This window comes from Cervus canadensis, chromosome 18 (assembly GCF_019320065.1).
Source record: "Cervus canadensis isolate Bull #8, Minnesota chromosome 18, ASM1932006v1, whole genome shotgun sequence".
NCBI classification, from domain to species: domain Eukaryota; kingdom Metazoa; phylum Chordata; class Mammalia; order Artiodactyla; family Cervidae; genus Cervus; species Cervus canadensis.
This window is the reverse complement of record NC_057403.1, coordinates 38,085,962-38,108,975: the sequence shown is the minus strand read 5'-3', so window position 1 is coordinate 38,108,975 and position 23,014 is coordinate 38,085,962. Positions and strand designations below refer to the sequence as shown.

The following is a 23,014-nucleotide window of genomic DNA, read 5'->3' as shown; positions in this document are numbered from 1 at the left end:
GACTCTTGAGAGTCTCTTGGTCTGCAAGGAGATCAAACCAGTCAATCCTAAAGGAAATCAGTCCTGATTATTCATTGGAAGGACTGATGCAGAAGCTGAAGCTCCAATATTTTGGCCATCTGATGTGAAGAATTGACTCATTGGAAAAGACCCTGATGCTGGGAAAGATTGAAAGCAGTAGAAGGGGATGACAGAGGGTGAGTTGGTTGGATGGTGTCACCGACTCAATGGACATGAGTTTGAGCAAGTTCTGGGAGTTGGTGATAGACAGGGAGGCCTGCTGTGCTGCAGTCCATGGGGTCACAAAGAGTCAGACATGACTGAGTGACTGAACTGAACTGAAGAGAAAGTGTGGCAGAAAAAATTGAAAAAGTGATGGCTGACAACTTCCCCAGATTGGCAAAAGACATAAATTTACAATTTCATGTTCAGCAAATTCCAAATAGAATAAATTTTTAAAATCTATGCCCAGATACATCATAACTTGTTTGAAACTAAAAATAAAGAAAAAAAAATCTTGAAAGCAGCCAGAGGGAAATGATGCACTACTTTTAGGAAAACAAGAATTTGAATGTTTGAGGATTTCTCATCAGAGACCATGGAACCCAGAAGGAAGTGGCACATTTTTCAAGTGCTGAAAGAAATTAACTGCCAATCCAGAATACTATATCCAGTGAAATTATCTTTCATCAAGGGAAGCAAAATAAAGACATTCTCAAAAAAGAGTAAAACTGGACTTTCCCATTGGTGCAGTGGATAAGAATCTGCCGGCCAATGTAGGGGACACAGGTTCCATCCTTGGTCCGGGAAGATTCCATATGCTGCCGAGCAACTAAGCCTGTGCACCACGACCACAGCCCTCACTCTCAAGGCCTGTGAGCTTCAGCTATGTATATATATGTATACATATATCCCCTCCCTCTTGAGCTCCCCTCCCACCCTCACCGCCATCCCATCTTAGCTCATCATCCTAGCTCATCCAGCTCATCACAGAGCACCAAGCTGAGCTCCCTGTGTTACGTGGCAGCTTCCCACTAGCTCTCTGTTTTACACATGGTGGTGTACATACATGAATACTACTCTCTCAGTTCGTCCCACCTTTTCCTCCCTCCCTGCCACTGGTCGTGTCCACAAGTCCATTCTCTACGTCTGTGTCTGTATTCAATATTCAGTCTTTTTAAATACTCATGGAACATTTACAAAAACTGACTATTGGACACAAATACAAATTATAAAAAGCAGAACATATAGAACTAGTCTCTGAATAAAATAAATAAAATTAGAAACTAACCACAAAGTACAGTCCAAAATTTATCTAATTAAAAACACCTTTTAAAAGTTATTCTTGGATTAAGGAAGAACTTGAAATTGAAACAACCAGCTAGCTGGAAATGGATTGAAAACTAGAGCAACATTTTGGGGATGTATCTGAAATTATTCTCAGAGAAAAAAAATTACAGCTTTAAATCTCTTCATCAAGCAAAATAAAGGATAACACAAAAAATAAAATGAAACAAAAATTAGAGGTCAATTCTATTTATGAAAAATTGGCCAAAATCCCAAGTAAAGTACTAATAGAGTGAATCCAGCAGCATATCAAAAGAGGAAAAACACCATGACTAAGAAAGGCACATCCCACAGATGTAAAGATGGTGAGCATCAGGAAGCCTAATACTGTCATTCATTACATTTATAGATTCAGGGAGAAAAACAGCAGGTTCTAAAGGAAAAAAACCTGTGTGGCAAAAAAGCCAAGTAAAAGACAATTGACAAACCAGAAAAAATACTCATAACTAACATTCAAGATTAATTTCCTGAATATATACACTCTTAGATATCAATTTTTTAAACCAGTAATTAATAGAAAAATATGCAAAGGATGTGTAAAATTGGTTCTCAGAAAAGGAAATGCAAGTGGCTCTTCCACATGTAAAAAACTCAAGTTTGATCCACTCATAACTAGAGAAATGCAAATTAAGACTGTCCCAAGAGATCTCGGTTGCTAAACACCATTCTCCACTAAAAAGCACTTTTAGCTTCTTAGAAGAACAGTTGATTCTAGGATTGGGATGGGGAGAATATAAAATGAACCCGAAGCATCTTATAGCATCAGGAAATAAGAACATGGATGGGACTTCCCTGACAGTTCAGTGCTTAGGACTTCACACTTTCACTGCAGGGGGTCACTGCAGCTTAGATCCCTGGCGGGGGAGCTAAGATCCACATGCTTCTCAACATGGCCCCCCCAAAAAAAGAGGAAGTAGGGGGGAAAGTACATGGGGCATGTTAGATATAGAGGCTCCCACCTGAAGGAGATAGGTCCTAATGACCAAAGATGGAACTGTGTAACCAACAAAATTAAGCATGATAGTATTTAATTATAACCTGAAGAATAAGTTAAGATAAATAAGGGAAGGAGAAAATATTCCTTACACGAAGAATATAAAAAGAGAAGGGCCACCCCACTTCATTCCACAGCTGACATTTCTTAGTGCATCCTGTGTGACGGGTTCTGGGATGGGGCGGGCCACGATGACAGGCCCCTGGAAAGCTCAGAGCCTGCCGGGGGGTGCACAGTGGTCACAGGTCACCCCACGCAAGGGCACCCACCTGTCTCTGCTTGCCCTCTCCTGGGCCGTCTCAGCCAATCTACTCAGTCCCTATATTTTCTTTTTCCTCAGAACCCCTTCAGTATAAGAGATATAAGTTACATGAAATCCTAAGTGCCCATTTTAAGTGTACAGTTCGGTGTGTTTTGACAAATATAAGTTCCTGTAAAACCATCACCCCAGTCAAAATAAAGAACATTTTCAGCACCCCAGAAAGCTTCCTCATGCCCCCAGGTAAACACAGATCTGACTTTTGTCACCATAGGTTCGTTTCACCTGTACTAAAATTTCACAAAAATGGATTCAAAAGTATCATCCCTTTGGGTCTGACTTTCTTAATTCAATACAATATTTGCAAAATGCATCCATGTTGCTGCATGTGTCAATCATTTATTTCTTTTTATTGCTGAGAAGTATGCCATTGCATAAACATCCCATGGTTAGTTTATTCCTTTACCTGCTGATGGACCATGGGTGATTTCCAGTGGGAGCTATAAAAATAGGCCTACCATAAACATCTGTCTACAAGCCTTTGTAGAGATGTATGCTTTCATTTCTCTTGGGTAAATGGCTGGGTTATATGGTAAATCTCTGTTTAACTTTTTTTTTTAAGTTTTTTATTTAATTGAATAAAGCTAATTTACAATGTTTTTCTGCTGTACAGGAAAGTGATTCAATTATATAGGCATATATATATTTTTTCCATATTATTTTCCATTATACTTTATTAAAGGATATTGAATATAGTTCTCTGTGCTATACAGTTGGACCTTCTTATTTATTTATTCTATTTGCATCAGATAATCCCAACCTCCCAATCCATCTCTCCTCCACCCCCTTGTCAACCACCAGCCTGTTCTCTATGTCTGAATCTTTTCTGTTTCATAAATAAGTTCATTTCTGCCATATTTTAGACTCCACATATAAGTGATATCATAAGATATTTGTCTTTCTCTTTCTTACTTTGTTCAGTGTGATAATTTGTGGGTCCATCCATGTTGCTACAAATGGCATTATTTCATTCTTTTTATGGCTGAGTAGTATTCCACTGTATATATGTACCACATCTTCTGTATCCATTCCTCTGTTTAACTTTTTAAGAAACTGTCAAGCTGTCTTCCAAAGTGGGGGTAACAACTTCCACCCTTATCTGTGTCTGAGAGTTCCAGCTGGTCCACATCCTCACCAGCACTTAAATAGCAGCATCCCCTTTTACAAAGCCATTTTGATGGGTGTATAATACAATGTGATCTCATTGTGGCTTTAATTCACATTCCAAGATGTCTAATGATATTGGACATCTTTTCATGTGCTTCTTGGATGTTCACATACCTTTGTTGAATTGTCTGTTCAAGTCTTTGGCCCATTCTTTAAATTGGATTGTCTTCTTCTTACTGAGTTAGTGTTGAGTAGTGTTTAATTAACACAGATCAGAACCAGGTCATCCTCTATTCTAATCTTCACCTGACCACCTCCCAGAGAAAATCTAAACCCCAAGGCCTGGTCTTCTACAGTCTGGCTCCTCCTCTTGTCTGATTCATCTTCTCCCCCCAGCTCTTAGCTCAGTCCTTTCTTCCACACAGGCTGATTGGCTGCTCGGCTGCTCTTTGAACCAGCCACTCGTTTATTACCAAGAATCATCTTACTCAGGATTCTCTGGATACCTTTACCCACCCACCCTGCCCCCTCAAACAAATCTGGGGTTTCCCTGCCTCTTGGGCTTCTAGCACTGGTGTGGAATGAATAAATAAATGACTCAATGACTCTTACCTAGCTGGGAAGGTCCGGAAGTCTCCTTTGAGACAGTGACAATGTGGTTATGATCACAGAAGAATAAAGAGTTAATCAGATAACATTTCTCTTCTTTGTTATCTGATTCCAGGCAGAGGGGTCAGCATTTACAAAGATTCCTTTGCAAGAAGTAGCATGGAGGAGATAATCAGCTCTACAGGTGGGAGAGACAGAGGAAAGCGTAGCAAGGGGCTGTTTTAACTCTATACCAAGACCACAAGCAAGATGGGAAGCTATCAAGGTCTTTGCAGGTGAGGACATGGAAGCAACTGTCATGGATGACTTAAGCATCCCTCTGTCTCCGAAGAGAGGAAGCAGAGAGGCCCCCTATAAGGCACCCTCACAGGACTTCCCTGGTGGTCCAGCTGTTAAGACTGTTTTCCAATGCAGGCGGTGCGGGTTTAATCCCTGGGTGTGGAACTAAGATCCCACACGCCAAAAAAGTAAAAAAGAAAAGAAAAGACACCCTCACAACAGTCCAGGAAGGAGACAGGAGTTGTCTCAAGTCTAGTGGAGGCTGTAGTGGTTAAGACGTGGACAGAGACACAAGAAAGCTTTAGGAGGTGAAGATGGGCGGGTCACTGGCTCTTAGGGGTAGAAGGGCAATTGGCACAGCCCATTGCAGAGGCTCAGGCGCATTAAGAATGTCTTGGGCGGGATTTTGGTCACACTGAACTCCATGGAGACATGTGTGTGTGTTGTGTAGGGGCTGGGGCTCCGAGGTCTAAGTATGGGAGTCCTCCCAGGATGAAGATGCGTTGGGGCGGGGGTGGGGGTGGGGTGGGGTGCCGAATCCAGGGCTGGGGCAGCCAAGGAAGAAACTCCAGGAGGTTGGGCAGGCCAAAGAGGGGTGGGGTGGCCAGCGGACAGAGAGAGGGAGTGGGGCAGGGAGCTGACCGCGGGGGTCAAAGCCGCAGGAAGACAAGACAGTAGTCTCGCTCTTTGAAGGCCTAAGTTCCTGGGTCCCCAGCACGCATGGGCAGGAAGTTAGACGGGAGATAGCGAAAGCCGACAATCTTCTGGGCAAGGAGGGGTGGTTTCAGAGCTCCGACGGAGTGTTGGGGGCGGCAGTAAGAAGGTCTCCGGCCGCCAGGACAGGGGTGAGGGGAGAAGGCGGGGTTCTGAGTAAGCCCCCGGCCAGCGCGGGCTGCAGGAGTGCGGGCAGCCGAGGTCCGAGGGGTAGGAGGGGCGGAGGAGGAGGAAGGCGGGCGGAAGAGGGGAGAGAAGAGAGGAGGGGGCAGGACTCAGGGAGGACGGCTGCAGGCGAGGAGGCGAGGAGCGCACAGGAAGGGAGGAGGGGCGGGGCGGGGGCGGAGCGGCAGGGATGCGCCCCCGCGCCCTGCGAGTCTGGCCCCGCTCTCCTTCCGCACAGTCGGGGTTTCCGCTTCCCTCCGGAGCGCAGGGTGAGAGGGAGCGAGGGTGAGAGGGAGCGAGGCCGAGCCTCAGCATCGGCCGCCGCCGCCGCCGCCATGTGGCCCCCAGACCCGGAGCCCGACCCGGACCCCGAGCCCGCGGGCAGCTCCCAGCCCAGCGCGGCCCTTCCCGGGCTCCGCGCCCTCCTGCCGGCGCGCGACTTCCTCTGCTCGCTCAAAGGCCGCCTCCTGCTGGCGGAGACGGTGAGTGCGGCGCCCACGGCCCCCTCCAGGCGGAGCCCAGCCCCCGGCGGCCGCCCCCGCCTGCAGCCCCGCAGAGTTAGGCTGAGTTGGGCAAACTTCTCCCGTTTGGGATGGGCTCGTTGAAGCTGAGCCGCGCGCCGGTCGCAGGCGATGCGGGGGCCGCAGGGGAGACCGGGGAGGGGGCTCACCGACTCGGCGGCCGGACCCCGGGGAGCCCAGCCCGGCGCTGTGTGACCTCCGGCGCCTCCGCCCTCTCTGGGCCCCTGGGACGAGCTGCGTCCCCGCATCTTCAGGCCTCCCTCACGGGCACCCCGCTCCGCAAAACCTCCCGCCACGCCCCGGCGGGGTCCGGGAGGCATCGGCCCTTTGCGACCCAGGGTGGGCCCACTGCTCCTTGGCTCACTTCCTCGGGCGCAGGGAGGACCGTCCTGGCCTCGAGTTGCTGGGTGGAAGCCAGAGTGGAGTCCCGCCAGCCGGGAGGGGGGACCCCCCGGGATTGGGTGCGGCCCGGGCCACAAGGTTGGGGGGCGCGCAGGAGCCTACCCCCACCCAGACTGCGGAGGGGCGGCCGGGGGAGATGACTTCATCCCCCGCCCCTTGCCCGCCCGCGTTGGGACCCAGCCCCAGACGTCCCACCCTCGCTGAGCTCCTTCCTTCTTCCCGCACCCCACACCCAGGCCCGTCAGCCCTTTGTCTTTGGAACACTCTGAAAACCCCTCGCACTGTCGGCCTGTGGGGTTGGGGGTTGGATCTGGGCCTCCGTGGAGGGGAGAGAAGGAAGACGCCTAGCGGGGAGGCGGGATGAGACAGACACACTTGTTACTTAGATCTCCAGCAGTTTGATAACCCCTGTCATTATTCCCACTTTGCAGATGGGAAAGCTGAGGTCCCAGCGTCTAGGGGATTTGACCTAGATCAGTTGCGAGTCAGGTGACAGCATGGTTGAGAACAGGAGGGATCAGAGGGAGGAGGACTCTGTCCCCACCTCTCCTTTGGGCTCTCAGGGGGCAGATGGCAGGCGTCGGTCCTACCACCTCCTCTGCCTCTGGGGTCAGCTCAGAGGTCACAAGGCCAGCACCTGTCCAACTCCCCACATGAGGCACCCCAATCGTGGACTCAGCTCACACTGCTGGGAGTCACCTCCTGGTTGGCCACTTTGCAGACTGATAGGAGCCACATTTGTGGAGAGAAGCCTTGAGTCCACGGCCCACTGAGGGGACCCCAAACACACCCGGCTCAGACCCTCCTCATGGGTGAGGACGGGTGGCCAGAGCGTAGAGGAGGCCCTTGGCAAAACTGGGCACCAAGATCCTAGGTCCAGGTGGATGAAGAGGGGAGGAAGGACGGATGAGGGATGGGCACTGAAGAGGCAAGGGGAGCCAGTTGAGATCACTCCTGCCTCCTCAGGTCACCTCCGGCTGCCCCCAGGCCCAAGCAAGTGGGAGGCTGACATGGGCAGGAAGGAGGAGGAAGTTGCCACCAGGAATCCAGGGAATGAGGAACAGAATCAAAAGGGGGATCCCCAGAATCAGGCTCTGGGGGGAGGGGAAAGGAAAATGAGGGCCACAGATAACAGCCTTTGGCACAGGAAGTAGAGGATAGGGTTGGGCCGGAGTCCCGTGGCCTTGTGTTCTTGGGAGGCCCCAGCAGCCTCTCAGCACATCTCTGTGCCTTAGTTTCCCATCTGTTCAAGCTGGGCTCAGCTACCTCCATTGTCATGCTCAGAGCAGACGCCCATGTTCCGCAGCTTTCGTCTGAAGTCACCATGGTGCCCCCTGAGGGGCATCTGGGTGTCATCCCTACCGAGCCCCCCAGGCCCCGCTCTGAGCTACTCAGCCATGGATGTGCTCAAAGCCAGCCAGAGTGACCGAAAGCAGGATGGAAAAGAGCCAGCAACCACGGAGCAGGATTGCTTAAGAACTCCACACGTGGAGTCAGCCAGACCAGAGTTCAAATTCTGATGCCCTTTTATTAGCTGTATGACACTGAGCGAGCCACTTCATCTCTCTGAACCTCACTCTTCTCACCTGCAAAGTGGGCTGTGAACAACGGCACTGGGTGCACGGGTGGCAGTGAGGAGCTCTCACAAGCCTCGTCAGGCCCTGGCCCTGTGAACAGCCCCATCAACCCCGTCTGCACTTCCCAGTGCATGGTCTGCAGAGCTGACAGGCCTCAGCATCCTCCAGCACCAGTTGCAAAGGCTGCAGCGAACATCTCATTCTCAGTCAGTTCCTCATGACACCTTGCCCCTCCTTTCACAAAGGCTGGACCAGTGATGCAGCAGGGCATGCAGTGTCAGTGTTACCACTCCCTCTCCCTCTGGATGTTTTTTCCTTATTATGAAAATTTGAAAATATACAGCAAAAACATATGCCCACCAATTATACAGTTGGTAACACGTTGCCTTATTTGCTACTTATTTTCTCTCATATCTCTTTGCTACCTGGCTGACTCTTTGCAACCCCATGGACTATACAGTCCATGGCATTCTCCAGGCCAGAATACTGGAGTGGGTAGCTGTTACCTTCTCCAGGGGATCTTCCCAACGTAGGGATCGAACCCAGATCTCCCACATTGCAGGCAGATTCTTTACCAGCTGAACCACAAGGGAAGCCCAAGAATACTCTAGTGGGTAGCCTATCCATCCCTTCTCCAGCAGATCTTCCTGACCTAGGAATCGAACTGGGGTCTCCTGCATTTCAGGTGGATTCTTTACCAACCGAGCTATCAGGGAAGCCCCTCTCACATATCTCTCTGTCCATAAGTCCACTTTCTTAAATTTTTTATAATTTATTTTTGGTTGCACTGGGGCTTTGTTGCTGCTCGCCGGCTTTCTCTAGTTGTGGTGAGCAGAGGCTACTCTTCATTGCGGTGCATGGGCTTCTTATTGTGGTTTTGCTTGTTGCTGGAGCACAGGCTGTTGGTGCATGGGCTTCAGTAGTTGCAGCACACACAGGCTCAGTTGCTCCTTGACATGTGGAGTCTTCCTGGACCGGGGGTAGAACCAGTGTCCCCTGCATTGGCAGGCAGATTCTTACCCACTGTACCACCAGAGGAGTCCAATCCGTTTTATTTTTGGTGCATCCAAAGTAAATTGCAGACATTGGTACGTTTCAACTGTTGAATACTTCAGCAGGCATATTATTAACTAAAGTGCCAGATTTGTGTCCTGTTTTTCATGTAAATTCTTCATTCATTGAAAAACAGATCTTGAGTTTTGGGTGTAATTTTCTGAAACTGGCTCTTGCTTAGTTGACTGCCTTTGAGAGGGCATAGGTTTTATTCTCTCCTGTGGAGCACCATCTGGGTTGGGTGGATTCTGCCACAGAGCCTCAGAGGTGGGTGGCGGGGAGGTGGCCTTCAGGGGGACTGGACGCCGTGAGAGGCTGGGGCTTCCTCATTGGGTCCTGGCTGGGAGCTAGCCTGAGTCTGGGTGCAGGGCCATGCCCAGAGGCACTGGGGCAGCACCGTGTGGGTTCTAATCCTGCGGCTGCAGAACTGGGCAGGTCACTCCCTGCTGGAGCCACCTCCCTTCCTGCCTGCAGGGTGGGGCTGTGCACAGCCCCTGACCTCTCCCTCCCTCGTCTCCCAGGGTCTCTCGTTCATCATCTTCGTCTGCTATGTGGCATCCTCAGCATCTGCCTTCCTCACGGCGCCCCTGCTGGAGTTCCTGCTGGCCCTCTGCTTCCTCTTTGCTGATGCCATGCAGCTGAACGACAAGTGGCAGGGCTTGTGCTGGCCCATGATGGTGAGGGCTGGGGCCCCAGGAGGAAGGGGTTGGCTGGCCCTCACACTCCCTTCAAGTCACTGGAGGCCATTTGGAGCTAGTTGGAACCTGTTGGGTAGGTCTGGCCTTGAATGATCCAGGCCTCACAATGCAGCAGCCAGGGGACCCAGAGCAGGTTGCCCGCCTCCTGGGCCTCCAGGGTCCCTCTGTGAGGCTGTGAACCCAGGTGGCATTGTCACCCTTGGCCATCAGGTGGCGCTGGTGCTCCCAGCTGGGCCTTTCGGAATGAGCCTCGTCCGCAGGAATTCTAGCCATTTCCATAAGGGGCAGGGCCAGTTAACTGAGGACTTGCAGGGCTCCCCCAGATCTCAGCCATCTGGCAACTCACTTTATCACCTGGGAAGGCCCAGAAACCCACCCTGGACTTTGCTGTATGAAATGAGTCAGAAGGGACAGCAAAGGTACACTTGAAACACTTGAACCCTGGTCTGCAGCTTTCTCCCCTGTCTCCATTTTAGGGATCAGTAGGTGCAAACCATGGTACAAAAATGGATCTGCCACAAGCATGTGGCATAGCAAGGCCGGTGACCAGATCTCACTGTTGGAGAGCCAGAGGGAGCGGGTGACAAGGTTTCCAACTTCTCGCTCCCCACCAGATGGGGCGATCTGCATCTGGGCCAGGCCCCAGGGTGGGCTGCAGCCTGGTCCATACCCTGTTGTCCACCTGTCAGAGAAGGGCAGGCAGGGAGCACCTGAACAGGGCAGGAGTAGAGGTTGGAGGAGGACCAGGGCGTTCAGGTGGGGCCTGGAAGGTGGAGTGCATGGATGCTGGTTTGGGGGCCCCGCCTATGTCCTGGATCTGACAGTGGGATTCCAGCCCTGTCCTTGGCACACACTGCCCTTCTGAGCCCCTCTCCCCTGCCTCAGCTCCCCACGGCTGCCTTCCCATGCTGTGTGCCCCACGCCAGGGAGCTCACAGCCGTGCGACTGCACCCCTGTCTCCCCAGGACTTCCTTCGCTGTGTCACGGCAGCCCTCATCTACTTCGCCATCTCCATCACAGCTGTGGCCAAATACCCAGATGGGGCTTCCAAAGCAGCCGGGGTGAGTTGCTCCCCAACCTCTGGGAAGGGGGGTTCCCCACTCACGTTCACCCCACTCCTAAGTGGGTTCCCCTTCTAGCTCCTTGGGCACAGTCTACTTCTGCTGAGGTACCTTGGCCTTTCATCATGGATCTCAGCAACGCCATAGTCCTCTGGTTAAAGACTTCCTTTGCCCAGAATTTGGAAAGGCTGTTGGCCAAACCAAATGAACAGCTTGATTTCCTATCTGTCATTAACGGGAGGGGTCTGTGCTCGCCATTCTGAGCTGCTTATCCAAGCAGATGAAGACAGGCTATGGGGACAGGGCGGCAGCTGCCCGGGGCAGCCTTCCCCATTCCCAGGCCCCCCGCTCCTGCTGACACGCGCCATCTGCCCCGCCCCTGTCTCCCCCAGGTGTTTGGATTCTTTGCCACCATCGTGTTTGCCATTGACTTCTACCTGATCTTTAACGATGTGGCCAAATTCCTCAAACAAGGGGACTCCGCACACGAGACCACAGCTGACAAGGCAGAAGGTGGGTGGCCACCCTGTGGGTTCCACCAGCGAACTGGGCTCGTCACCTGGAACGGTCGCTGTGGGGACCCTGCCCTCCCTTGGGGGCACTTGGCTAGTTTAAGGCTGGAGTAAGAGCATTTCCTCTCTCCTCACGGGCAGGAAGTGTGTTCACAGCCTGGTTCTAATATCTCTTCATGTGGCACTGATGATAAAACTGGTCCCCTCTGGGGCTTCAGCCTCTCCAGGAAGGGCATGCTGAGGGCACCCCGGCACGTCCTCGCCTCATGACACCACTCCTGGACTCTGTCCACTGGGCTGCAGAATGGCCACCAGTCCCAGAGTAGCCCCCCAGTCTCCAGTCTTGCCTGCCCCCCAGCTTAAAGACCAGCAAGCCAAGCTCTTATCCACAGCACCCAGGCAAATACAGGGCAGCTTGGGCTTGTTTTATCCAAGGATGGATATTTTTTATATTCAGGGAAAAGTGCCACAGACTTTCTGGCCACCTCCAGCCATCCTTCAGCTCAGAATGGCTGTTGTGCCATTACCTAACTTAAAAAGAAAGAAAAACCCTGCAAGCTGGATGGCTGGTTTTTCCATCCGCAACAGCAGCCATACCAACACGTCACATCCTTGGGGTGCATGTGCAGCACAGGGGGGCCCTTGAGGGACATGCCCAGAGGGACCAAGCCAGTTGGGAGATTGTGATCTCTCAGGGCTTCCTCAGCCACAGCCTGGGGCTTTCCTGCCCGGGGAGGCCATCAGAGGAGGTAGAGGTCCCTGCCCAGAGGGGCGGGACCTGGAGAGGCTCCAACACAGAAATGCAGGGAAGCCCAGGAGCCCATCTGGGATGGAGGGCCCAAGCTGTTCACCTGCCCGTCCCTCTCCAAACCCCCAGGCAGGCTTTAAATGGACAGACAGATGTCAGCTCCTTGCAAGTGAGTAAATCGGATGTTTGGCTCAGCCCAACTCCTCCCCCCAAGCCTGGTGTCCCTGATCCCTCCCAGCCCTTCTGTCAGCATCTGTTGACCCAAACACCTGCTGAGGCTGCCGTGTGCTGGGCCCTAGGGATGTGCAGATGGGCAGGCTAACTGCCTGCCCTCAGGGAATTGAGAGGGCAGGAATCAGACCCAGAGACAGAGTGGTGGTGTACAAACATGGCACAAACAGGGAGCAGGAGGAACCCAAGTGGACGTCAACTATAACAGCAAAACGAGAGCTCACAGCGGGGGATGAAGCAGCTGAGGGAGCACCCCTCCTACGGGCCAGCTTGGAGGCTGTGGAGGTGACTCTAGAGCTGGGTTTTGATAGATGTGTAGGAGTGTGCGGGCAAAATAAATGGGACGGGGGAGTGAGGACCACAGATTGTAAAGGGCAGGTGCCCCATCCAGGTGAGGTGCTTCTCTGGAACAGGTGGTCATGCCCTGTGAGGATCAGCAGTGACATGGGGCTGGACAGAGACAAGGGGGGTTTCGCGGGGCATCTTTCCACTGAGGGCCTGCTGTCCCAGGCAGGTGACATTGAAACTTCTGGGGCAGGGGAAACTGAAATGGCTAAAAACAAGCTTCCTGCTTTTCCAGTATGTTTTAGTTTCTCGGACAACAGCCAGCCCCACTGCAGGCTGGGGGGCGGCGGCGGGGGGCGGAGCGCAGAGATACAAGCCTGCCACCTGCAGTGAGAACAGCCAGGCAGATTTGGGAGGGCCTGGGGCCCCAGAGGAAGGGGCATCTGGGTTCCCCGCCTCCCTTCTGCTGCAGCCTAGAGGGTCCCAGGCACTCATAGTCCCCACACCAAGCGGACACCACCACCAGCTGTTGTGGCCTGAGCCCAGGGTTCCAGCTGACAGCGCCTCCCCGGAGTCGGCTCTCAGTACCACTGGCCCCAGAACTCCTGCCAAGCGTCCTCTCTGCTTTCCTTTCAGAAGAGAATTCCGACTCTGACTCCGACTGAAGACCTGCCCTGCCCTGGCACCTGAGCCACGCAGGCCTCCACTCCCGCACCTTTTGACCAGGCCGGCCAGAGTGTGGCCAGGGAAGCGTGTGGGGAGGGAGGCAGTGATTTCTCGAGCAGCAGTGGGAGCTGCTGACGGAGCAGGCCTCCTTACAGCCCCAGGCTACATTCCTGAGCCCCATATTCACAGTGGCACCCCTTGGCTTAGCACTGCCAGCCTCTCTGCTGTGAGAGCATTGTGAATATTCCGCCCTTTCTCATTTCTGCCCCCGCAACCTTAAGCCCTTTAACCTCTCTGCCAAAAATAAGCACGGGGGACAGAGCAGATAGAGCCTTGTTACCCCATCACAGGGGGCCCTTCATGCTGTGGCGGGTGTGGGGGAGAGAAGCAAGATAAAGACTGCCACAGGGCCAAGCCCTGGGCCCCAGTGGTTTCCGTCTGCGGCTGGGGCCCCTGCCTCACGCCAGGCACTTTGTCAAGAATGATCCTTCCAAAAATTCTTGTGTTCAAGGAACACCAGTTCCCTCTTCATTCTTGAAGCAGGGAGAAAACTAGCCTTTACCCTGTGACCTAGTAGAGAGTAGGTCCCATTGCCCACCCCACACTTTTGGAGACCCTGACCATGACTTCAGGTGACCTGCCTATTCTGGATGTATGACTCTTTCAAAGCAAAGCTTGTAGGCTAGCTCACCAGGTCCAGAAGATTGAGGGCTCCAAGTGACAAGTGGCAGCGAGAGCGCCTGGACAGCTGGGCAGGCCCAGCCCAACCCTCTCTTTCCCCAGGGCCGTCGGCAGGTGAGTGGCTCCCAGGCCCTCAGGACAATGTACTTCTGGACACCTGACCCATGAGGGGTGAGACGTGCCTTCTGTGTTCACCTAAGGACCTTATGCTGTGCATATATCTTCAGTAGGATTTTGTAACTTTATGTATGATTTTTTTTTTTAAACACAAAAGCAGCTTCTTCAGTGGCATTTCCTGTGACCCAAGAGACCTTGTGAATGAGCCAAAGTTCTGGACCCATGTTTTGGGCATTTGTAGTCTTTTTCTTCTTCTCTTGCATGTGAATCTCCTATCCTGAAAAAAGCCATCATGGATTAAACCAGACTGACTTCCTGCTTGGAGTGTGTGTGTTTGATAAAAACCTTACACACCCAGAGCAACGCTGTCAGGTGTGATGCATCAGCAGAGGGTGGTCCCACGCACCACGTGGATCCTGCGTCTGCAGGTTACAGCAGCGATGCCCACGCACTTGCTCCCGGCCAGGCATCTTCGTGTGGGCTCTTTACTCCTCACATGATCCTCTCGTAGTCCAGGAATCTGACGGAAGCTTCGGTGACTTGCTCAGGTCTCCACGAGAGGCCCGGGGTCTCAGCTTCTCGCATCAAGCTAACGGTCCCACAGTGAGTCAGTGTCTTGGCCCAGGTGATGGGAAGGATCAAGGCACCCTGCCCCAGCTTTTTGCACAATATGTAACGTGTTCTGAAAACACGTATGAAAGTAGAACCTGGAAAAGCCGACGGGCTGCCGGGGGTGGCTCCACTTTGCCAGCCCTGGCCAAGCCACCAGTCAACAGCAATACCAAAGTGTCCTCACCTCCCACTGTGGCTGTTTGGCCCCCAACTCACAGGCCTGTTTCAGGAACTGGGCCACAGCCTTTGAAGGGGCGGGAGCAAGGCAGAGTGAAGAAAGAGACGATACCGTTTTTACACGTCCGTTTATTAAACAAGAACTCCTTCATGACAATATTTATTAGCGATTAGTGTTGAGAAAATTATTTCCCTCTACATACAAAAATACAGATTTGAACACTATGAAAACAATCAGGACAAGTACCGTGAAAGAATTGGTCCTTCAAAAGAAAGAAAGGGGGAAAACTGAGGGCAGTGTGAGGCTCTGTAGGCTGTCAGGAATAAACCAACAGGAGCGAAGGCTCTGGGGCCCCCAAACCACTCTGAATGGATAGTCAAATCTGGGGCTGGTGGGAGCTGGGTGGTGCCCACACCAGCCTCAGAAGCCAAGATGGGAGCTCAGACCGACCAATAGCATAAACTGAAGTTTGCTGAACACACATCACCTCAGCTCACCCCACAGCTGCATCTACACTGATAAAGGAAATAAGACTTTTTAAGAAGCAAAGTGTAGTAGTTATTAAATTAACATTGCCCCTCCCCCAAGTACCACTGGGCCAAGTACCAGAGTAGTCACATGGGAATTATCAGCCATCTGACTTGTCTTCCTTTGTTACAAAACAATGACACATTCTGTCTGACCCTTCAAAGCGGAAAAAAAATAAAATTTATGTTTCAATAAATCCATTCCTTCATTTTAAATGGGCTCAGCTAGTTTCCTCAAGATTTCTCTTGACCAGACATAACTCAGTCCTGCAGGGGCGGGAAAGCAAAAGGTCATCCGTGTCTTCATCAAGTTCGTCATAGCACGGAATCTAGTATGTTTGGGCCAGAAACCAGAAAGGGCCATGGAACCTATCCAGGGCATCCGTGAACCAATCAGAGATCCGAGTGGAAGATGAACCCGAGACCAGCAGAGTCCCCACTCCCACTCCTGCCCCAGGACGTCTCACACGGGCAGAGGGAAGCTGGTGGCCAAGGAGGAGGATGGCCTGAGCGGATCTGGAAGACAGGCAGCAACCGGGAAAGGGCTTGTCACCATTTCAGACCCAAAGAAGGGGAAGTCAGAGCACCGAGAATGATCTGTTCTGTTCTCATGGAACCACTTTCCTCTTACCATTTGAGGTGAGCAGTGGCTGTTCAGAAGTAGCAAGTGGGTAAAAAAAAAGGCCAAATGCAGTTATACTGATTAATAACTATTTCACAGAAATATACTCTTACTCTCAGACTGTTTAAGCGGAAACAAGATGTTGGGGAGAAAGCAGCAGAGAAGAGACAGGGAAAGCTGAGGGGTTGGATTTTTTTTTTTCTTTTTTAAAATACATAATGAAGTTTTAAAGGGAAAATGACCGAACCTCAAAACTAGCATTGCTGAAAGCAATATTAAAAGGACACAATCTAAAATCATGCTACAAAAATAGTGTTATCTTGTTTAACCAAATGTACATCTTTTTCCAATTCCATGATTGACGGGAGTGTTTATGTGACTGACACACGGAAGGCACCAAAGGTGAAGTGATTATTATTTGTCTTAAAATATACAAAGACATAATTACCTACTTTGGGAAAAGAAAAAAATACAGTCATACTTGTAATAAATAGCTAAGTGTTTTTGCCACGGGTTCCTGAACCCCTACAAATTTCAACATATACAAATAGTTTCGCCCCCTAGCGTTCTCTTATTGCTTAGGAAAAGCATTGGTTTTATCCACATACATCAGTTTCATCATGAGGCAGGGTTTGAAAACTCGTTTTCAAACGAGTGACAGAGCTGGGAGCGGGGTGAGGCCTTGGACCTGGGCCAGTCCTGGGGGGATTGGGGCGGTGCACATGCGTCCCACCCTTGAGCTCCCCCAGGAGGCCTTGGACCAGTCAGTTTTCCCTCCAAGCCCCGAGTATCTGCCTTCTCACATCTGCAGAGAGAAGAGCAAAGTCCTGAAACTTGCAAAGTCGATTCTGGAAAAGGCAGGAAAGCAAAATGGGCCACAAAGGGAAGCAGCCAGACACGGCCCTGCCTGCCTGGGCACCAGGCTCCCATGCCGTCCTCGCTTCCTGACCGTTCCTTCGGGTGGCTGTCCTGATAAAATGGGCGCCTCCTACTGGGTTTCAGCAGCATCCTCCCAAGATGACTCAAATTGGATAGTTTCAGATTATTACTGAATCCTCGTCAAATCAATTGTGTCACGTGTTCTCTCTTCTGAGGCGCAATGGTGAAAAGAAACTTCAGGCCTCACCCTAATCCTGCCAGCAAAGCCGATTAAGGTCATTTGAGACAAGGTCCTACTCTAAATGAAAGTTCTGATGTAGCTCACTAGAGTCCAGGCTATTAACCCCTTCATGAAGGCTCTCGGCCCTGTGTAGAATGCATCCCAAAGGAGACACGACACGCCAGGCTGTCCAGATAGCACGTCACCCAGACTGAAGTCTTGGAATAAAAACTAGACAACAAACTAACCCTGTGAAAAAGATACATGATTCAAGGATCCATAAACTAAATGTTAGGCAAACTGCCACTGATTTAGACTCAGCGGGCTGGTGGGTAATTTTTTTTAATGTTTATAGAATAGTAAAAACAAGAAAGGAAAAAATAAATCCCCAAGGCTGAGAAATTACATCCAAATGAAAAGAGAATATAATCTAAACCAAAAAAGGGAGTTTCAAGCCTATAAGTATATAAATGCCATTTACTGATATGAAGAAAAGCTAAATAAACATTAAACTGAGAAAAAAAATTATTCTAGATCTAACAAATATTGAGGGCAGAAACAGTTTCTAAATAAATGTAAAGAGTCACAAAGATTTCCAATTACCTTCTCAACCAGACAGTTACAATTTCAGCTATATCTTCTGAGGAAAGAAGAAATGGGAGGTTTTACAAAGAGCCAGGAAGGTTTACACGGCTCGAGGCAGGCGGTGTTAGGTCTGTGTCCCCTCAAGGGGGGCCCCAGATCAGAATCTGAATCACCTGTCCACACCTGTGAGTTCCCAAACTCACACAAAGAGACCAGCAGTGCCCAGGCACGCTGGTCCCAACATTCGGTTCCTGCTCTCAAGTGGGTTCCAGAGTACAAGACCTTGCTTTTCCAAAGAGGACAGGAAGGTAGTTAACCAACTACAGCCTGGGTGGGTAACTGTGTCCAGCGCTCTCGACAGGCCCACAGCAGACGGTCTGGGCCTCCTCCTCCCTCCTCTCACCTCTCAGGCCCGCCCCTGCTCCCTCCTCATCAGCTGTCACTGAGCTGGTCCTGGGAGTGGGTGCTGATGAAATTAGAGAGCCCCTGGGTTCTGCACACTTCACCAGGAGCTAGAAACGTGTCTGGAGATCTCACTTGCTAACGGCAGTCACTAGAGCAGGAAGCAATTTTTTATGTGGTTGAGACAATCAATTTAGAAGCAGCCCTCAGCTGAGTTGTTTTTGCCTTTTGCTATCTGCTTAGTGTCACGTTTTCCTGTAAACCACATGTGGAGAAAATGACTATCGGGCCTGGGCACAAAGACTTCATGGTTGCTTTGTTTGGAACATGGGTGGCACACCGGGACCCACTTACATCATCACTGCCTCCCAGAATCACTAAAGTGGCCACGCGTTGTCTCCACACTCTGTTAGGGCAGATTCTAGGAACAGCCCACAGAAAATCTTGCACAGCCTGAGATGAGGAACTTGGTCCACCTCTTAAACACATGGAGAGGCGAGGGGTTCCTTCCCAAACAGCAGGTGAGTCTATGAGAAAAGGTGAGCGTGGGCCACACACATGACACATGGAGGGGGGATTCAAGGGTCATTTGCTGCAAGCAGGAATTCACATACATGTGCAGACCAGAGTTAGTGCTTTATCTCCTCAGAGGCTGCCTGTGGCTCAAGCCAAGACTGAGTCACTCAGAAAGCCTCAAAGAAAGGAGAATGAAACTGCAAACTTTAAAAGACTAGGAATGTTTTCAACTGAGTCACCAAGCTCTCTCAAGAAGCCTCTGACATGGGGTGGGGTCAGATGCACCCCATGCCTGCCCACAGGAATGAGCCTTTAGCCAAGGGACAGTGATGGTGTCCAAAGGGTAGGGGCTGACATCCACGTCCCAAAGCCGAGCCCCCAGAACCAGACTGGGTCCCCAGCTTCCCTGCGGCCAGCCTGGGCTCCATCCACGTTGGCACTTTGGTTCAAGCTGCTAAGGAAGACATGGATATTGGGACTGGGCAGGCGTCAACATTCTTGCCTTTCTGTGGGCAAAGGTAGTCTCTCTTGAATGACTTGCTGCAGGGTGAAAATCTGTTTCCTTTACTTCAAATAGAACTTCTGCTATGAGGTTTTAATCTGTAACTGCCTGTGCCTTCCCCGGCTTTATATAGAGCTGACAAGTATCTTTAGGCTCTCATGACTGGAATCTCTCTGTATGAAAGGGCTAAGGTACCCCACCCCCCCTTCCCATGTCTTCGGCAATGTGAAGGGAGGCTAAAGGAGAATCAGAGAAAAGAAAAAATACCACATCAACCAGATCGATGCCAGGATAAACTTTCTCTGAAGACGTCAGTGTTTGCATCCATCTAAAACCACCAGAGGTTCCACCAAATGCTTGAGGGTTTCAACCATCCAGTCTCCAGGAACAAATTCAAACATATACAAGTTGGGCATCAACTGTGAATGCCAACACCATCCCACCAGAAAATTAAAAAACACTAAGATTGCCTCAATCTTAAAAATTCCCCAAACCAAACTGACACTGGTCCATATTACAACTATTAAATGCAAAAATAAGCTTATTTCAATTTGCAAAAAAAAAAAAAAAAGCTCTTTGAAGCCTCCCCAAATCTAGATTGTCTTGTTCGTACACAGAAACAACATAAAGAAAATGCAAGTGTCTTTCCATTCACACTAGACAACCATATTCCTTCCTTCCTTCTCACCACATGACAAGACTTATGACTCTATAGTACGCCAATCAGCATATCTGGTCACTTTTGGCTATACTGGGGGCTAATTAAATATAAAGAAATATATTTACAAAAACCATGGGAGAGCCTCATGGCACAGAGGACATTAAATAGTTACAGGGACATAAATAATTCCAAGACTCTAACACTAAGATGTAAATTAATTCCTAAGTGGTCTATGGCACAAGGTGTCACCACTTTTTATCATCTGTCAGTGTGTACAACTTCAGTGGGCTTCAGAACTGTTCCTTGCAGCTGACAACACATTCTCAGGATACCAACAGACTCCTTTCAACCAGATGATAAACTGGTTTTATTGAAGTGACTTGGAAAAATTTGGGCAACAACCCTCGCCTGAAGAGTCTTCTTTTTTCCAATCTCACTTCAAAGGCAGCTTTTTATTGAGGCCAAGTAACATGAATCCCAGAGGGAGATTTCTGATAAAGTTCAGGGTGGTCCTTCCAAGTGGGCCCCATCTGATGCAAGGCTGAGTCTTTGTAACCCTGTTTTTAAATGGAACTCTCAGAGAGCAAGAAGCCCCATTTTGACGAAGCATACACACTCCACAAATGCAAAATAAATATATAAAATGAACAGATAAAATCCAGATGTCATAATCTCCTCGAAAGTCACTATACATAATAGGTATGAGGTTTGTGAAGCCTGGTTTGTACTGCCTCACAACATCCATGGGAAGAGGGCTCAGTCAGACCCGCCGTGACCAGGCCTGGCTGCCCTAGGCAGGGACAGTGGGAGGTCAGTTACCCCCAGACAAGCTGGGTCTCTGAGCAGACCAGGGGCTTGAACAGGTGGCCTGGTTCACGACCCCAGAAAGGAACTTCAGCAGAACTTGAGTTGTATAGGATGTTCGGTTCAGGGAGCCCTAACCCCGACCCTTCAGAGACGGCACAGTACCATTTCCTGCAGGGTCCCCAGCCAAGCAGTGCTTCCTGACGAAGCCACCCGTGCAGGGAATTGTACACTGCTCCGCTCTGCAGAAGGCAATGCCAGCCTCACACAGGCTCTGCTCCCCCAGACCCCCTCTCTCATGCCTGCTGCTGAAGCTGTAAGCGCTCACTAGCACAAGATCCTGGGGACTCTCCTCATTAATGCAAAATCTTCCCACCAGCAGTGAGCGTTCTTTTCCTTGGTGAGGGCGAAACACAAACTTATTAGAGCTAGAGAGAGGTCTGTAAACATTAAGGACAGTTCAAAGAGTGAAAACCCGACAGGTAAAAACAAATTTTCTGTAAGAGGAACAATTAGTCTCCAACAGAAAAAAACAAAAAACTACAGCATCGCGGGGGCTTGTGTAACTTAGTCACCACAATAATCTCCACTTTATCGAGAATTCATACAACACCTTACGTAACTAGAATGTTCCCTGACAGCCTTGAAGATCGACGCTCATAGTTATGACCCTGAGGTACAGGGTCGTCGCCCTCCAAAACATCGGTGAAAGGGGGTGTCGCGGTGCAGATTCAAGTAGTTTCCAAATCCTAGACAGAGCCACTCAGAATTCACTCTAGAACTCTTCTCAGGCTTGCCTTGAAAATCAAGACACACCCTTGAAACAGAGGTGTGTCCCCATCTGTGGTCTGTGAGGCCAGCAAGTGGGCAAGGGTCCAGGCTGGTGGAACAGACTGTATTTCTTCTGTGGCTTTTATCTGAGAAGGTAAGATGACAGAAAATCTGCAGTCCAGCCTCCGCGTATTCAGGGAAGGTAGGAAACTGGAAAACAAGATGGTCCCCGTTTTCTTGGAGGAGCCTCTGGGATTCAGGAAGATGATTCCAGGGACAACTCAGCAGGGTAGGAAACAGATGGTGACCTCCTGAAGGTCAGCAGTGCAGCCCAGCCAAGAGGCTGCCAGCCTCCCCCACCTCCATGAAGCCCAGAGCCAGCAAAGCACCCGGCGGGCACACCCACCGCCGAGACCCTTGGTGTCACACCCGGCTTTCCATGCTCGTGCTGGGGTCCCGGTGCCCCCAGGCATGGAAAACAATGGGGAGAGGGGCATCCTGGCAGCAAGACTAAAGCACATCCAGGGCCTCTATGGGGGTTGCCCAGAAATCACTGCTGACCCACCGTTCCAACCATAAAGTTTCACTCCTTGATATTTGTTTTTTCCCCTCCTAGCAGCCCCCATTTAATCCAAAGTCCTGACCCATCATGAATACACATGTGGGGGTGGCTCAGAGTCAGCCGCGAAGCCTGTGCTCAGGGACAGTGAAGTGGACACGGCGGCCCGCGAGGACACTGGCTCCCACGACCACCAAACCAGAGGACGGGGGGGAGGGGAGAGGCCCCTCCCACCACCTCTGTGTGCAAGGCTGGGCACAGGGTCCCCTGCCTCCTGCAACCACCATCAGGGCCACCGTGAAAGCCCTTTCCCAGAATGAACTGTTACCAAGGAGGACAAAATTCGACTTAGTCACATGATAATCTGATGTGATGAGGAAAAGAAAAACTTGATTGAAAGGACGGGCACGAGGACCAGAGGGAAGAAGACTCCAGTGCGTCCTCACGTGTCCAGGCGCTGGATCTCGGGCCTGCTGTCCACGTCTCTGGACTCAGTACGAGCGCGGATGTAGTCGTTGGCGCTCTGCTGCCGGAGGCTGACCCTCCACTTCTGCACAGCCAGGAACGTGTTCACCGCGTAGGCCGCTGTTGCCAAGAAGCCGAATATCTACAAGACACAAGCCGGGTTAGTCCGCGGGGCCCCTGGGCAGCTTACAGTGGGCAAGGTGCGTTAGCCTCTCCTGGCTGTAACCCCAACACCCAGCCCCACTAACTGTCCAAATGTCAGACCCTGGCCAAGTTCATAGTCGTGTGACCCACAGAAAGGCAGCCTCAGGTCTCTTTCGAAGTATTCTGGATCTACAAGGAAAAAAAGATCACAGAAGGGCCTCTTTTACAGACCTTCATGACACTGGTCCCCGGGAGAAATACCATGTAGACAAAACACCATGAGATGAAAAATCAGGGTCTCAAGTGTGACCCCAAATCAAGCCACAAGGCCCAGCATTCCATATCTTAGCCCCCCAGCCCCACTGCCTCTCATGTGGGCAGCTCTGGGGGGACAGCTTGAGAGTGAAAAGTGGTGGTGTTTTAATGATTAGATAATGACTGATGAACCTATTGAGTGATACCTTGGAGAGCTCATAGTTTA

General features: G+C 50.8%; 2 protein-coding genes across 4 annotated transcripts in view; one reads left to right on the top strand and one right to left on the bottom strand.

The window, feature by feature from the left end:
* Window positions 1-5,481: 5,481 nt before the first annotated feature.
* Window positions 5,482-14,404, top strand: CMTM3 (CKLF like MARVEL transmembrane domain containing 3). 3 transcript variants are annotated; one of them, XM_043436566.1, is made up of 6 exons: window positions 5,482-5,500; window positions 5,773-6,016; window positions 9,609-9,764; window positions 10,751-10,846; window positions 11,239-11,359; window positions 13,259-14,404. In XM_043436566.1, the coding sequence occupies exons 2-6, from the start codon at window positions 5,870-5,872 to the stop codon at window positions 13,285-13,287; spliced, it is 549 nt and encodes a 182-aa protein (XP_043292501.1). In that variant the 5' UTR covers window positions 5,482-5,500; window positions 5,773-5,869; the 3' UTR covers window positions 13,288-14,404. The 3 variants fall into 3 exon arrangements, with proteins under 3 accessions (XP_043292501.1, XP_043292503.1, XP_043292504.1); XM_043436568.1 differs by lacking the exon at window positions 5,482-5,500 and adding an exon at window positions 5,555-5,570; XM_043436569.1 differs by lacking the exon at window positions 5,482-5,500 and adding an exon at window positions 5,564-5,579.
* A 583-nt stretch (window positions 14,405-14,987) lies between these two features.
* Window positions 14,988-23,014, bottom strand: part of CMTM4 (CKLF like MARVEL transmembrane domain containing 4) — a 71,060-nt gene continuing 63,033 nt past the window's right edge. Inside the window, exon 4 of the mRNA XM_043436565.1 lies at window positions 14,988-22,531. Within this exon, the coding sequence (XP_043292500.1) occupies window positions 22,367-22,531 (165 nt within the window). The 3' untranslated portion in view covers window positions 14,988-22,366. The remainder of the gene's footprint in view (window positions 22,532-23,014) is intronic.